This window comes from Ailuropoda melanoleuca, chromosome 6, assembly GCF_002007445.2.
Source record: "Ailuropoda melanoleuca isolate Jingjing chromosome 6, ASM200744v2, whole genome shotgun sequence".
NCBI lineage: Eukaryota > Metazoa > Chordata > Mammalia > Carnivora > Ursidae > Ailuropoda > Ailuropoda melanoleuca.
Genome location: NC_048223.1, coordinates 120,224,517 through 120,240,582, shown reverse-complemented (window position 1 = coordinate 120,240,582; position 16,066 = coordinate 120,224,517). Strand labels below are relative to the sequence as shown.

The 16,066-nt window shown below is 36.5% G+C and overlaps 1 protein-coding gene across 12 annotated transcripts in view; it reads left to right on the top strand.

Moving 5' to 3' along the window:
• Nucleotides 1–16,066, top strand: part of ATE1 (arginyltransferase 1) — a 163,814-nt gene that overhangs the window by 5,704 nt on the left and 142,044 nt on the right. For 7 of the 12 annotated variants that reach the window (XM_034663369.1, XM_019805146.2, XM_034663374.1 and 4 more), the window contains exons 3-7: nt 20–82; nt 4,298–4,401; nt 6,189–6,443; nt 12,330–12,562; nt 14,352–14,480. In XM_034663369.1, coding sequence (XP_034519260.1) covers nt 20–82; nt 4,298–4,401; nt 6,189–6,443; nt 12,330–12,562; nt 14,352–14,480 — 784 coding nt within the window. Of the gene's footprint in view, nt 1–19; nt 83–4,297; nt 4,402–6,188; nt 6,444–12,329; nt 12,563–14,351; nt 14,481–15,378; nt 15,508–16,066 lie in introns of all 12 variants that reach the window. The other 5 variants (XM_019805147.2, XM_034663368.1, XM_034663376.1 and 2 more) reach the window with 2 other exon arrangements.

Here is a 16,066-nt window from a genome sequence, read left to right as displayed (position 1 = left end):
AACTACTTTTTAATTTTAGAAGTGGGAAGTATGTGTACAAGCCTGTCATGAATCAGACATGTTGTCCTCAGTACACGATAAGGTAAGAAAGAGGATCTATATATAATTTGAAGAGTATGTATAATTCTTTAGTGACATCTTGCTATTTTTACACATTAATTTCATTCTAGCTAGACTCTGAAGAAAAGCAAATGAGTTGTATCTTTTCTACATACTGATGCTACATTTGTACATCATCAGTAGCTTTTAAGAATACTGTTCAATGGTTTGTGTGTAAATAGGATTTGGAAAGTATACTATTTAGCAATCTAGTCAATGATATCGTGACGTATTGTGAGAATATTAGAAAATCCTCAAATTACTTTTAGATATCAAGCATTTTATAGAATTTAGCTTGGGGCTTTCCACATTCTAGTGTATAACTGGGCACAGTACTCACATTCAAACAGTATTATAGGATCTGTAGAAAGAGGAGGGGGAGGACTGACATTTAATCTGCCACATATATTTCAGAGTCCAGTTTTCTTCATTGGAAAACTTAAATTAAAAAGTCTATTTTCCTACAAAGTGTGTGCTTAACCAGCAAACCCCAGTATAACATGGAAGAATTTTCCCTTCTTCTCAGATTATAAAGGTCCTTCTCTTCTCCCTTGTTCTCCTTGCGTTTCTCCTCTTCTGGTAGAAAGGGAAAGTGTGTTTCCATTGTTAAGCATTTGTCTACAGTTTCAGTGTGAATATATCCTCTAGATAAAAAAGCAAACACAGTTGTATCTATCATGTTTTGGCTGGTCCTCACACCTCTTTCCCTTAGTTGCTCTTAATTTGTTTTGGGATTGAAGACTTTTGACAATCTGATGAAAAGTTATAACCCTCTGCAGCAAAACAAAACAAAAGGGAGGGGGCATAATAGGCAAAAATATGTAACATTTTGCATATTAGTTTTAGGATGATCTTGGGCTGCCAAGGGGCTCTCAAAGTTCCACTGATTCCTAGTTAATCCTTTCTTTTATCAGTTAGATAAAAGTCCTATCAGTTAGATAGGACTGGAGCAATAAAGAGAAAAGATGGGTGTCTGGCTTACTGACATCATCTCACTTATTATACTAAGACAGCTATGCTGTCCTCTTGCAGTTTTAGTGTTTATGAAGCAGTGACATCGTCAAAGGCAGAAGTCCTTTTCCTTCAAATAACAGTTTATTATTGGATTATGGCCAGGATTCTGTTTAAATAAGTCTGGAGCTGATTTGCTAGAACCCTGAGTATCTCTAATCAGAAAAGCTCAAAAAAAAAAAAAAAAATCAATTTCAGTGAGTTAAAGAAAAAGACGAGGCTTCTGTAATTTATTGGGTGCCTCTCAATGCAAAGCACTGTTCCAGGTATATTGCTTTTATGAAAAGGGATTCAGTTAACATTGCAAAACAAAATAATTATAAAATATGATTTTTTTGCATGAAATCAAACATTTCATGAATTGTCCTTTACACAGTTTCATTATATGTATTGATATTATGTAGTCATTTTGCATATTTACTGTTCTGGTTTTTTTTTTTTTGGTTTTTTTTTTTTTTTTTTTTTTTTTTTTTTACTTTGTTTACTACAGTAGTTGTAATGAGACCTAATGTAAAGGCAAGGTGATTATAATCTACAATGTAGCTTCTTGTTAGACAGATGTCAGGGGCTGCCCAGTATGTGAGTATAAATGAGGATGAGCTTCCTTGGCTATGAATTTTTTTTTTTAGTTTGTATTTTTATATAGGATTATATATACTAGTAATTTAAAAATCAAACAATTCCATAAAGCTTATTTTGCAAAATTGCAGTCCCCAAAACCTCCCTGTTTCCTGTTTCCCAGTGCAGTTACTCTCAAATTTTTTAACTGATTTTTTTGTTTTTTCTTCTTTCTACCTTTAAGTGACATACTTAGATAATTACAGAAACCTTATGTCATTATCTTTGGGTTTTTTTCATATCTCTGGGTTTCTCTCTTTAAAAGGTAAGGATTCAACTTTATTTTTTCTTATTATCTCTGAATTTCTCTCTTCGAAAGATAAGGACTTAACTTTATTTCATCCCTATTGCCCTGTCACATTCAGGCTCTTTTTTGTCCTCATTGCGAACTTCCCAGCTCAGAAGTGTCATAATATTGGATGGTGTAGTCGCTGTATTACATCCTATAAATATGCTATATGGTGGAGCCATGCAGTGTACTATGATTACATTTTCTTTCCTTCACAAGTTTTTGTTTTCCAGGCAGTTGATAATTGTCTTTTTTGTTTGCATAATCTTCTATGTACCCATCACCAGTCGATTTTAGAAATCCTCCCACAGTTGTGTAAATTTCCTCTTGGTATGTTTAGATGCTTCAGGCGCTCTGTCACTTGTGTCCTCTTGATGAATATCTCTGTGTTGTCTTCAGAGCTGCTGTAATCTGGACAGGTTGTCTTTCCAACTGATGCATCACTGTCACCGTGGGATCTCTTTTTACTGCCATCTTGGGGATTCTTTTTGGATCTCAAGTGTTCTGTCTCCTGTGACCTCTCAGATTATTTCTTCATTTTAGTGCAGCTCATCTGCTAATAGCTTTCTTGAGAAGAAGTGCATGAGAAATACTTTTTTTTAGACTCTGTATGTTTGAAATTTTTTTTTTTTAAAGAGAGAAAGAGCTAGTGTGTGAGCGGGGGTGGGGGCAGAGGGAGAGGGAGAGAGAGAATCCCAAGCAGGCTCCACGTTCAGCACAGAGCCTGACTCGGGGCTCCATCACACGACCCTGAGATCATGACCCTGAGATCATGACCCGAGCCCAAACCAAGAGTCAGAAGCTCAGCTGACTGAGCCACCCAGGTGCCCCTGTTTGAAAATGTTTTAATTCACCACTCAGACTTCTAGTTTGGCTGGGCTATAGAAGTGTAGATTGGAAGTCATTTTGCTTTAGAATTTTGAAGGCTTTGCTTCTGATTCTTGTTCCTTTGTCCAAAATGTTCTTTCTTTTTGGAAGTTTTTTTGTCCCCAGTGTTCTGATATTTCACGTCTGGTGGTGTGTCTGTTTGCATCCATTGCCTATAGACTTAAGGGGCCCTTCTTACCTGGGGCCTCCTCCTTTCATATCCTTCACTTCACAGAAATTTCCTTTTATTATTTTGTTAATCTTCTTCCCCCATTTTCTTTCTTCTGTTCACGTATAATGTCTTCATTCAGATGTTGAACTTTTAGAGTAATCCTCTAATTTTTTTTCTCCCTTCAGTTTTCCATCCCTTTTGCTGTATCTTTTGGGAGATTTCCTCAACTTGATTTTTTTAGTCTTCTGTTTAATTGTTTATTTCTTCTATTATATTTTTACTTCTGAGGGATTTTTGGTTTTGGACTCTCTCTTTTTTTTTTCTTGTAACCTCCCATTATTGTGTAGCTCTTATAACTAGAGAGAAATAAGAGCGTGTTCTTCTTAGGATATTTGTATTTTTAGGCTCTCTTCTTCCTGTAGATCTCCAAGTTACCTTCTCCACTGTTTTTGGCACTTACCTTTGTAGAGGTTCTCCTCGAGTGTCTGGTGATTCTGACTTTCCAGGGGGGCATCAGGTCAGTATCTCGAGGTCTGGCCACATTCTGGAGAGAAAGTGCCCATGTTTGTGGCTGGGTTGGGAAATGGGTGGAGGTCGCGGCATTCAGTATGTAGACTTTCATTTAAGCTTCCTATTTCTAGTACATTTCCTTTGCTTTCCACTGTGCCCACATCCTCATGTAGGAGGCCCTGTTTTTTACTCTTTCCTAAATGTGCAGCTTTCTCCTGGGTTGTGTAGGGAGTCATCTGTATGGAGTGGTAGAGGGCATCAGACACCTAACTGCTTCCAAAACAGACTTTCAAGAGATCTTTCTATTTTTAGACCTACCTTCACTCTTATCTCGTGAGGTATCAGGTATTAATAACCAATCCCTAAGATTTATAGGGGTAATGTAGAGAAAATCAGTTATCATTCTGGCCTTTTCCCAGTGTTGGCTTAGGATTCAACATTCTTTGGTCTGCTAAGTCAGTTACCACTCGTGCATGTTCTGTCCAGCTTCCAGCATTTCTGCTCTTCTTTTTTTTTCTTCAGTGATTTATGTCTTTGTCTTTTTCTTTTTCTCTAATTCCTTAATGTAGTTTTAGTGAGATTTGGGGTGGTACTAGAGGCTACGTCAAGCCCTGTCTTTACCCAAAAATCCCAGGCATGAGTTTTCCCTCACTGTACTAGATACTGTCCAGAACTCATTTTATTTCTTCTAGTTTGAGTTCACTTTTTAAATATTTATTTTGCTTTCCTAGGTGCCGACCTTTACAGTTTCAGCCATCAAAATCTCACAAGAAGGTTTTGAAAAAAATGTTGAAATTTCTGGCTAAAGGGGAAATTTCCAAAGGAAATTGTGAGGGTAAGATGAGTTGGGGTCTAAAAACTCTTTACTTTAAATTGATGGAGATTTCCAAGGTTGTCACTTTTGGTTATCTCTTAAGTAGGGGAATGGGTCATTACTGCAATCAGGTAGTACTGTTCCTCTGATGGTGGGGATTGCTGTTAGTGTTGCTGTTACTGTTACCACTGGCCCGAAAGTCAAGGATGGGGAATGTCTGTCAGGGAAAGCCTAGCCTTGGGAGAAGATGGAGGACGGTTTTAAAGCTACTGTGATATCTTGGAGTTTATTGGAACTTTAGTTTTCACAGTACTTTGACAACTCTTATCTTACTTGATTCTAATGGTACCTTGTGAGGTAAATGGAAAGTGGTATTCCTTCCGAGAAACACATGCTTAAGTGCACCTTACACAGTATTGCAGTCACTTTGAATGATGAGTAAAGCTCAGGTTTTCTGTGTTTGAGGAAGCCCTTACTTCAGTAAATCATATTGCCTGAAATTTTCTTATTTATGTGATAAATTTTGAATTGTGAGTCAATTTCCTACAAGATAATTAAAAACATTTAATGAACTTTGGTTACAGATGCTTTGCTTTTTCAGTTTTTTCAGTGTCTTGTCTTTTCCTTTTAAAAAGTTTTCTTTCGTATAGGCAGTGCCTACTAATACATGAGCAGAATAATTGGGAATGCCATCTATCCTGAGAGTTCTTTCTCACTTCTGCCATAGAAAATACCTAATCCTGGGAGCCTCTTATCCCAGTTTTCACTTGTTAATATATTCCCCAAGTATGTTTTCAATGCCCACAATGTGGCAGTCCCTGTTTTAAGCACTGGTGATACAGTGGCCAGCAAGACAGGTAAGTCCTTCGCCCTCATGCACTGTCCTTAACAGACCAAGATTCAGGACAACCTGGAGCAGACTTGGCAGAGCTGTGGGCAACAGAGAGGAAGTCTCATGGGTCTAGAGGCCTCTAGAGCTTCAGGGGCAATTGGGCATGGGAAACATCACAGTTTTGGTGCAGCTCTAATTAGTACTATCTGTACGTAATCCTAAAGACTCAATTCATTTTGTTAGTCAAAAATTTTTTTCAGTGGCTGGGAATCATGTTCTGAGTTTTAAAAATTAACATCACTTAAGCTTTAGGGTATCTTCCATTTATAAATTGATGATTACCTGTCTTTACACATGGCTTTTACATTTGGTTCTTTATTTGACTTGTTTTAGGCTTCTAAATTATTTATGTCTGCAACTTAATTCATAGGAGTGATGTAGAGTGGAAGGGTAAACAGCTATCACAGAAAGACACCAAAATGCAATGACTAAACAATGAAAGAAGGCTGTTTCTTTCCTCATATAACAGTTCATAGTGGGTGTTCTACGTTAGCCTGCAACTCTGTTCTCCACCCACCTCATCTATTCTGGGGCTCGCTTCAACGTGTGATTTCCAAGGTCACTCTGGTTTTCACTAATCCAGCCAGTGGGGAGGGTAAAGGGTGGAAGTTCAGGGTTACAAAATTCCTTTAAAAACAAGCAAGGCCAAATTGGTTGGCCTCATATCAATTTGGTTATGTTCCTTTGGTGGGAACTTGGAAACAATTTGCAGAGGGACTGGGGGGGCGCATGCCCTTGCTTGGGTGCCACAGTCTTAACTACAGCTCTGTTACTTTAGAAGCCAGGAGAATAGATTTGATGCACACACAGTAGTCTCTTCCTCATGGGAAAAAGGGGCATTTTTTTTTTTCCCTGTGTATATCTTAAGTGTGTCAGATGGCCTCACTGATGGACTTTGGCTTCTTCCGATTTGTAGATGAGCCCATGGAGCCCACCATGGAGGACACCGTTGCGGGTGACTTTGCATTAATAAATAAATTGGATATACAGTGTGATCTTAAAACACTTAGTGATGACCTCAAAGAGAGCTTTGAGGGTGAAGAGAAGAAGAAAGGAAAAAGCCCAAAGAAAGAAGAACCTAAGGAATTAATTCAGTCGCAACATATAGAGGAGAAGTTGGGCTCTGGTGAGCCATCTCATCCACTTAAAGTACACACGGCTCCGAAGCCAGGTAGGGCAAGTTTGCTACATGGCCATTTAAAAATCCTAGTAAGTGATTTTCTTTGTGCTTGAGACTTTGTAGCTCCTGGGCTCTCCCATCAGCTAAAAACAGGAATTATGTGAAATCTGCAAAATAGATCCGTATTTTGTACAATTTATTATTACCTGGATTTAGATGGACAAATCATATCTTTGAAAACTGCAATGTTTAAAAAGCCTGAAATAATAGTTTTATTATCCCCAAATACAGATGTTTTAAGAGTTCCATTTCTTCTTGCCTTAGGACCCTAGAGGTTTGAGAATCAAATTTTTATCTGTGAAAAGATGTGCTGCTAATAAACATTTTTATTTTTGGTGTGAAGTGAGACAAAGTAAATTTTAGGTATTATGTTCAAAGTACAAACATTAAAGTTCTTTCATTTATCATTAGATTTCTTTAATCATAATGAATTTTAGTTTAAAAATTTCTAAATTTTGATATTTAACTTCGCCTTTAATAATGTCAAAAAATTTTTTTCTATATCTTCACTTGTAAAAGAATTAGGTTTTAAAAATATATTCAACGTTGGGGCACCTGGGTGGCTCAGTTGGTTAAGTGTCTGACTCTTGATTTCAGCTCAGCTCATGATCTCCTAGTCCTGGGATCAGGCCCCATGTCAGGCTCTGGGCTCAGTGCAGAGTCTGCTGGAGATTCTTTCTATCCCTCTGTCCCTCCCCCTGCTCGTGTGCTCGCTCTTTCTCTCTCTCTCTCTGTCTCAAATAAAGAAATCTTTAAAATAAAAATCTATCCAACATTAAATGGGTTTATTATATATGTGTGTGCATGCATGTGTTTGTATGATTTTTTAAAAAAAATTATTTCATAAAATGTCAGTTTGGATGGTTATGCTTCAGTTCCTGAGTTTGTTCTTACATTTATTTATATGAAATGATCCAAAGGAGACATTTTTATTACTATTTTAGTTTTTCTTATCTAAGTCATGTGAACATACAGAAAACTGCGTTTGCATTTTTCTTGAGTAGTTTTTCTTACATAAGGCTTTCAGAGCGTTCAAAGGGATGCCAACTGAGATTTCATCCTATTTAGTAAGAATAGTGCAATAAAATATTCTGAATGATTTAGATGATTTCTTTCAACTCTTACTCTCTTGGGTGATAGGGTCAGTTCTTTTATTATTTTAGTTGTTTATTATAAAGATTACTTATAGCTTACTAAATTTTAAAAACCTTCATTTTGGAAACATAGACTGAGAATTATAATGAACTTCCACATACCCTGCTCTCGTGTGACACTGTTACTGACTCATGCTGGGTGCTCTTGTTTCATCTGTACCCATCATCCAGTCGCCTCCTCCATTACTATATTGAAGCAAATTCCAGACATTATGTCATCCGATATGTCAGAATGCATCTCCAAAAGGTAAGAACTTTTGGGGTGCCTATGTAACTCAGTTGGGTAAGAGTCCCACTCATGATTTCGGCAGAGTTCATGATCTCATGGGTCGTGAGATCATGCCCCGACTCAGGCTCCACGTGCAGTGGGGAGTCTGCCTGAGATTCTCTTCCTCTGCCCCTCTCCCCACTCATGTCTGTGAGCACTCTCTCTCACTCTCTAAAATAAATACATCTTTAAAAAAAAATAGAAAAACTTTCAAATACATATTCATGCTTCCACCAGTACCTCTAAGTAAGATTCCTTAATGTTACTAAATAATCCATGTTTAAGTTTCCAATTTTTAAGTATTTGTTTGCGTCGGGATCCAAACAGCCACATATTGCAGTTGGTTGACACAGTTAGAAAATCTTTGTAGGTCTGTAGGTTCCTTCCATCATTCCCACTTTTTTATTTGCACTTTGCTTGTTGAAGAAATTAGGTTGGTTGTTCTGGGTTATTACATCTGCAGTGCGGTTTAACGTATTCCCTTACCTGCCTATAAACCAATGGTTGGATCTAGAGATTCCAGATTAAATCAGACCAGATTCAAGATTAAATTGTATTTTGTTTTTTGGTGTTTCTGGTTTGTTTTGCTTTTTGGGGAGAGAGAAGTCTCACTCAGGTTTGAGTTCAAATTATTTATTCGAGGATAAGTAAGGTTACTTCATGGGTGGTGGTATGTTCTTTCAGGAGACATGTATTATCTGGGTACCTCTCTTTGTTAATGCTAATAGCCATGGATCAATGCTCAGTGCCTAAACCCGTTGATCCATTAGATATTCTAAGTTTCATTCATCTTTCATTTACTAGCTGGATACTTCCATAAACAGAACCTTCATCTCATCTGTTTTCCATAGAACTCGTAGCAAAGGCAAGAGGAATTCTTGATTGTTGCATTTTATTTTCCATCCTACAAAATAACTCTTCTAACAGTGACTAGTAATTTCCTTTTTCTTTTTCTTTTTCTTTCCTTTCCTTTTCGTTTCTTTTCTTTTTTTTCTCGGCATTATTGTGAACTTATGGATCTAAACACATTGGCTATGTTTTAATTCTTTACTCGTGTGGGAATTTCTCTAAGTTGGCTTCTAGGTTTTTTCGGGATAAAATGGTAATAGGATGCTCCTGCATCATCTTGAACAGCCATTTCTCCAGGGAGTCCTGTTTTCTTTTAGTGGAAGATGATATTTGGAGATCATCAACTAGACTAGATATGACCATTATTGCTACTGGCTTGGTCATTGTTTTCTAGGCTTTTCAGTGAACAGATGCAAGGGGTCATGATGTCATATTGATGCTTCCAGTTCAAATTCAGGACTGTCATATTTTTACATGTTTGTTTGACATTTGGATCTTCTTTCTTCCACACTGAGAAACCTGCTTCTCAAGGACACAGAGAATGGTAGAATTAGAATTAGAATATTGCAGTTACCCACTTGCTTTACTTTATAGTACACAACAGTTTTAGAATAACAATACTAACATTATCTTCAGCAGTGTGATTACTGAAACAGTAAAAAAAAATTTGCAGTTATTTTCCCCTTATGACATTTCTCACTAAATGTGATATTTCTCTCTAAAAATGTGAGATGATTTTAAAATGTAAGAGTCTTCGGATTTTCTCCGGAAGCATGCATTTCCTTTTTATTTTAAAAATGTTAAAAGTATATTTCCTGAAACTTAATTAGAAATTATGAGGGTCTATTGAGCTCTATTCAAAACTCTTGGGACTAATCTAGGACCCTTGAGTGGTTTGAACTTCTGTGGGTACAGGGTTGGTATGGTATACTGATTTTATAATGATCTGTTCCCATTCTGTTGAAGGATCTTATTGATCTGGGGAGATCTCTCTCCCCTAAATAAGTTGAAATCCTAATTTGCTGTCTATTGCAGTTGCTAATGTGATAGTACGTATGTGTAGAATAAAGCAACCACAATAAGGATTACTTCGTCCAATGAATTAATTAGCATAAAGCTGACATAGGTGGTCTTTCATTAAAATGCTGAAAACTTGTTTCTCAGTTCACTCTAGTTTTTTCATTTGTTCCTAGTTTCAAAACTTTGGTAGGGAATGTAGTTTTAAGTAACTTTTAGAAAATGCAGGATTTTTTTTTTTTTTTTGCCTTATTATCACTTATGGAGTACCTGTATAGGTAAAACATTGTAGGAATTGGTAGTGCATATAATAACTAATAATAATAGATAACCCTAAATAGTAGGTATTGTTTTTTTTTTTTAAAGATTTTATTTATTAGAGAGAGAGAGGGAGAAAGAGAACATGCACGAGAGGGGAGGAGGGGCAGAGGGAGAAGCAGAGTCCCCGCTGAATGGGGAGCCCAACGTAGGGCTCAATCCCAGGACTCAGGGATCATTCCCGAGCCAAAGGCAGATGCTTAACCAACTGAACCATATCCAACAGTAGGTATTGTTTTATGAGCTACATACGTGTTAACTCATTTAATCTTCACAGAACTCCATAGGTAGGACTGGTTATTATCTTTTTTATATAGACAGGGAAACTTGCCCAAGGTCATCTATCCAGTGACAGAGATGACTTCAGGCAGCCCATGTCATAGTGTGTGCTCTTAACCAATGCTGTTGTGCCTCTCAGAGCAAATTTGAGGAAGACAGATTCCCAGGCCAAAGAAGATTCATTCTCTAAGGCAATAGAGTATCAGTCCTTTGTTGCCTGGTTATTAAGACTTATTCAAAATCTGTTTTTATATGTAAAGTTTGTTTTTAATTGGAAAACATGTTAGTAAAGTTGTAATATGATTTTACTATCAGTGAGCTCACTATTTTCTCATCAAATTTGTTTTTTTAATAATATTATTTGAGAGAGTGAGCATGTGTGAGCAGGGGGAGGGGCAGAGCGAGAGGGAGAATCCCAGGCAGACTCCATGCTGAGCATGAAGCCTGACCTGGGACTCAGTCTCATGACCCTGAGCTCATGACCTGAACCAGAATCAAGAGCCAGACGCTCAACCGGACGAGCCACCCAAACCCCCTGCATCAGATTCATTTCTTTTGACCAGCTCTTGGTCTCTGGCAAGTTCCTTAACACCCTGGGTCTTGATTTTCTTTTCTTTAAAACTGAACTTGCTAGTCTTGTAAAACTTCATATTGCTGACTTTTATATGATTTGTAAATACTGTTTTAGGATATTAAAATAGCATTTTTATTTTGTTAATGACTTTAAAAAATTACAAAGGTATGTTCATTGTTAGAGAATTTGGAGAAAAGAGAACACTGCAAGGAAAAAAAGCAAGAAAAGTCCTTTCTGTACTTCTAAACCCATGTAAAATGACTGTTAAGTTTCTTCCCAGGCTTTTTTCTAAATATTTTTCTTGTATCTATTTATACATAAGTGGAATTATTTTTTAACCTTCTGTAAGGATAAATCCCTGAAAATTTCTAAGCATTTCTAATGACTGTTTGATATTCTGTTGCTTAGCTGTTTTAAAAGTTGTATAATTATTCTATTATTGGGCATTTATATTATTTTGAAGTTTTCAGTTGTGTCCATTATTTGCCAGTACCTCTTAATGATATGCTCAACATCAAGTCCTTGAAGACTCTAGATGAAAGGGCACTCACTAAAATTTGTGGTGTATCGTAGTTAAAATTTTTATATCTTAAAGGCCTTTCAGTTTGATATTTGCTCTTTTAATTAAAAACAAAACTCTCATTAACTGGAGCTGAACAAATGAGACCCCATCCACTTGTTAGATGGACAGACGCAAATACTTTCAAGTAAGCAAGGGTATTTTTTCATCCAAAAACCTGCCAGGGTGTTTTCTGGGGTCAGTACTCATTTACACCCAGGTCTTTTTTTTTTTTTTTTTTTTTTTTTTTAAGTTTTTTTTTTTTTTTTTTGAANGACAGAGATAGAGACAGCCAGCGAGAGAGGGAACACAAGCAGGGGGAGTGGGAGAGGAAGAAGCAGGCTCATAGCGGGGGAGCCAGATGTGGGGCACTATCCCACAAAGCCTAGGATCACGCCCTGAGCCGAAGGCAGATGCTTAACCGCTGTGCCACCCAGGCGCCCCTACACCCAGGTCTTAAGCATGTATTTATGTCAGTGCTTTGAGAGAAATGTCCCTCAGGAATGGGCTGGAAGTATCCATTATTCATGTCCTATAGTAGAAGATATTTGATTTATTTTTTTTTCAACTTACAATTTGGGCAGAGAAGTGGATGAATATTAATTTTTTTAAATTTTCACAGTAAGAGCTGTGTGAAAAGTTTCTGTGACTATTTCCTTTCTTTGACAGTTCCTACTTCAAAGATAGAATTTTAAGATCAACTTAGAGCTCTACACCAGAATCTTCGGAAACATCTACCTACAAAGCTAACCTAACTGTTGGAACTCTTAATTCTGTAGAATCTTTGAGACTTTTGGGGGAAAAAAAAACTTTTCTAGAGTCAAATGTGACTGGTCTAATATTTTGTGATTGTTTTTAGGCAAAGGGGCAGATTTGAGTAAGCCTCCATGTCGCAAAGCAAAGGAAATCCGGAAAGAAAGAAAAAGGTTAAAACTCATGCAGCAGAAGCCAGCTGGAGAACTTGAGGGTTTCCAGGCTCAAGGTGAACCACCATCTTTGTTCCCACCAAAGGCTAATAAATCCAACCAACCCAAATCACTTGAAGATTTAATTTTTGAATCTTTGCCAGAGAATGCATCACACAAGTTAGAGGTACTTTGGAGGGGTGTTTTGTTTTATTTTGTTGCTGTTGTTGGTACCTTGTTAATTTTCATTTGAGGTTATACTACTCAGTTCATGTTTTGCTGTTTAAATAATGGGAAATTAAAGTAAATTGGGATGGAGTAGCATTTGTATTTACTAAGTTAACTGCTATTTGAGAAAAACTTTTTTTTTTAAGATTTAAAATAAGTACTTCAGGCAGTTTGGCTACTAAAGTTGTGAAAATAATGCCAGTTTTGGCACGTTACTATGTAAGGGACTCTAGCTTTTTGTATCCCTTGATGGAAATTTAGTAGTTAAAGTGACAAAATATACTATTTAAAATTTCATTTTTGGCAATTTTGGTTAGATCGTGAAGGAGAATAGATCACAGTAGGCAAATCACTGTTTTATCCATTCTAGTATTCTGATCTTGATTAAGGCAACAAATGGTAGTACATGTACAAGCCAGCAATTAGGAATTAACTAAATAGTACTAATTTGTACTACTTTAATCTTCTCTCAGTAATTCTCTCAAACCTCTGTAGGCATAGTATGATTACTTTTAGAGTATTCCTATTATTTTTGATTTATATTCCAGATTAAATCTACATTCTTCAGTATTTGGTGTTTATACATTTTTTTCCTGAAACATTAATGATAATGATTTTATTATATTTTCATATCATTAATAACTGGTCAGCCTTTGAATTTATACCTTAATACCATCTCAGAGCTTTGCTACGGATCTGATATTGACAATTAACTTGAATGCAATCTAAACCTTAGGATCACATATATTATCAGACTAAGTCTGAACAACTTTGACTATTATAATTCCTTAGCTGCTCTGATTTTGGTTCTTGACTTTCTCCTTCTCCAATTGTAAAGAGAATTGAACACACTACTTACAGTATGTAGTAGCAGTTCTATAGCAGGCAGCTTTTACTTTTTTAATGTAATGATACCTTGGGTAGGCAGAGATTTTTTTTTTTGTCCGCTATTACTTCTCTTTCTTCGTGGAAGAATTACTTCTCTTGGCACACGTGAAAATTTTCCAGTTAGCCTTTTTATTATATTGCATTTGATTTTCTGTTTTACTATTCTGTTTTGCTAACACATTTTAACGATTAGTAAATAATGGATGTTAAAATAAATGGTCACCATTACTGTGCAGATACTATTGTTAATTCATCCTCATTTTATGTGTGAGGAAACTAAGGCACAGAGAAGTAAATTTATTTGCTTTACCAAGATGGTGACATGAAAATTTGAGTAAAAGAAATCCAACTTTAGGGTCTTCATTATTGTCATGAAATAGGGATACTTTGTCAGGGTTGTCTTTCACGCTTATTAAAAAAAAAATGTAAGTTTTGAGTTAGCAGTGATGGACGAAGGGTGTCTAAAAATATATATTCACATTTTTAATTTTTCTGAATGATTTACTGAAGGTGAGTTGCATACAACTAGAATTCAAGAGTATTTATTTGTGTTTGTGTCTTGAGTGCCAAAAGTATTCTGCAATTTTGCAATAGAGTCAGTCTTCTATAATTCAGTCATAGATCTTAGTCTTAAGAGTTTAGAAAGGATCCTCTGCCTTTTTAATGAGTCAATAAATTGGAGAAATACCTTTTTAAAAATATTTACTATCTTGTTAATTTTTAATGTTAAAGTATTGTATGTTTATGCTTTAATATTTGTATGGAAACTTTTGGTTCTTTTTCGGTGGGAGTAACTTAATGCGTATTCTGTGGAATAAATAAATTAATTAATGAACATTGTTTTTTAACTTCTTCTGAAGGTGAGGGTGGTGAGATCATCTCCACCAAGTTCTCAGTTCAAAGCCACATTTCAGGAGTCTTACCAGGTCTATAAACGTTACCAGATGGTTATTCACAAGGACCCACCTGATAAACCAACTGTGAGCCAGGTCAGCAGGCCAAGTGTAATTTTTCTGTGCAAATGGAACTTTCCCCTCCATTTGATACCATTGTATTATAACTTGATTTATTTGTGGTACATTTTATGTATATTCAACTTGCAGCGTATCTGCAAAACGATAGGAATGTGGAGTAATGGACATTCTGAAAGTGCAGATTTCACCTAGCACACGTTAAGTGCCAGTCACGTGTAATTGTAACATGGAAAGTAACGCATAAAATGAATTATCTTTATTTAAAGTCACTATGCCTGGATGTATTTATCTAAAAATTAGTAATAAACAGAGCTCTAAGATAAAATATTTATGATGAAAAAACAAGGCTTTATATTTTTATGATAGGCATATTTTGCACAGCATGGTTAATAGGCTTTATCTCCATTAACAAGTCCTGTGTAGACAGAGTTTATAACAGCTAAATTATACTTTGTTGATGTACTCCCCATATACAACTGAACGGGACTAGAAAAGTAAGAGAGTAGAATTTTTTTTAGGATAATAGAATATTTTAATAGAAGTTCTCATATGCTTGTAATTTTATAAATCAGATTACCTAAGAAAAAAAATTGGAAGGGGACAAATCTGAAAACACTTAATACTAGTAGAGGGGACAGAGAACCACAGTAGGTGGAAAGAGTAAAAAAACAAAAGGAAAATAAATTGTCCTGGCCCTTAGGAGTTAAAAATTTTCATAAGCGTTAGTATAAAGTTAGCGTTTTAGGCTCTGGGTCCGTCAGCACGTTCCAGGGTTTATTCATTTCATGAAAAACTCCAGCGCTGAGCTTTGGAAGTGGATTTGCGGAGATCTTACTCTAGCCTCACCTTCAGAAGCACGTCAGCGGGTAGAGACGTTTCAATAGCATTTGCTTGTATTTTCCTTGCTCTGAAGGTGAGGTTAGTACCTGTCTCCTTTGAGGACCCAGAGTTCAAGTCGTCCTTCAGCCAGTCATTTTCTTTATATGTCAAGTATCAAATGGCCATACACCAGGATCCGCCTGATGAATGTGGGAAGACTGAGGTACCTTTTGTGAAACGTTTTTTCCTATCTTGATGAGGTTGTCTATGAAGAATGATGAGGTTGTCTATGAAGAAGCATAATATAGAACTTTCTTTTGCTATTTTCTTATTAAGTAGAGCTGATGATCCTTTTCAGTGTATGTTATTAAATTTTTGTGAAAACAAGTCCTACATGTGAGCATTTAAGTCCCTAAAAAAGGATAGGTTCATATTCAAGGTTCTCTCCAAGAACCTGGTGTGCTGTGTTTATGCGGCCAGTCATCAGCAAACTTATGTGCCAGACCAGACCATGGGCCACGGCACAGAGGGAAGAGTCTCTGCTTTCAAGGAGTTGATAATCAAATGGGAAAGATGGACTAGTGAACAAACTTCTTTTTTTTTTTTAAGATTTTTTTTTTTTTTTTTAATTTGACAGAGAGAGGGGCAGTGAGAGAGGGTACACAAGCAGAGGGAGTGAGGAGGGAGAAGCAGGCTTCCCGCTGAGCGGGGAGCTCGATGCGGGGCTCGATCGCAGAATGCTGGGATCACGACCTGAGCCGAAGGCAGACGCTTAATGACTG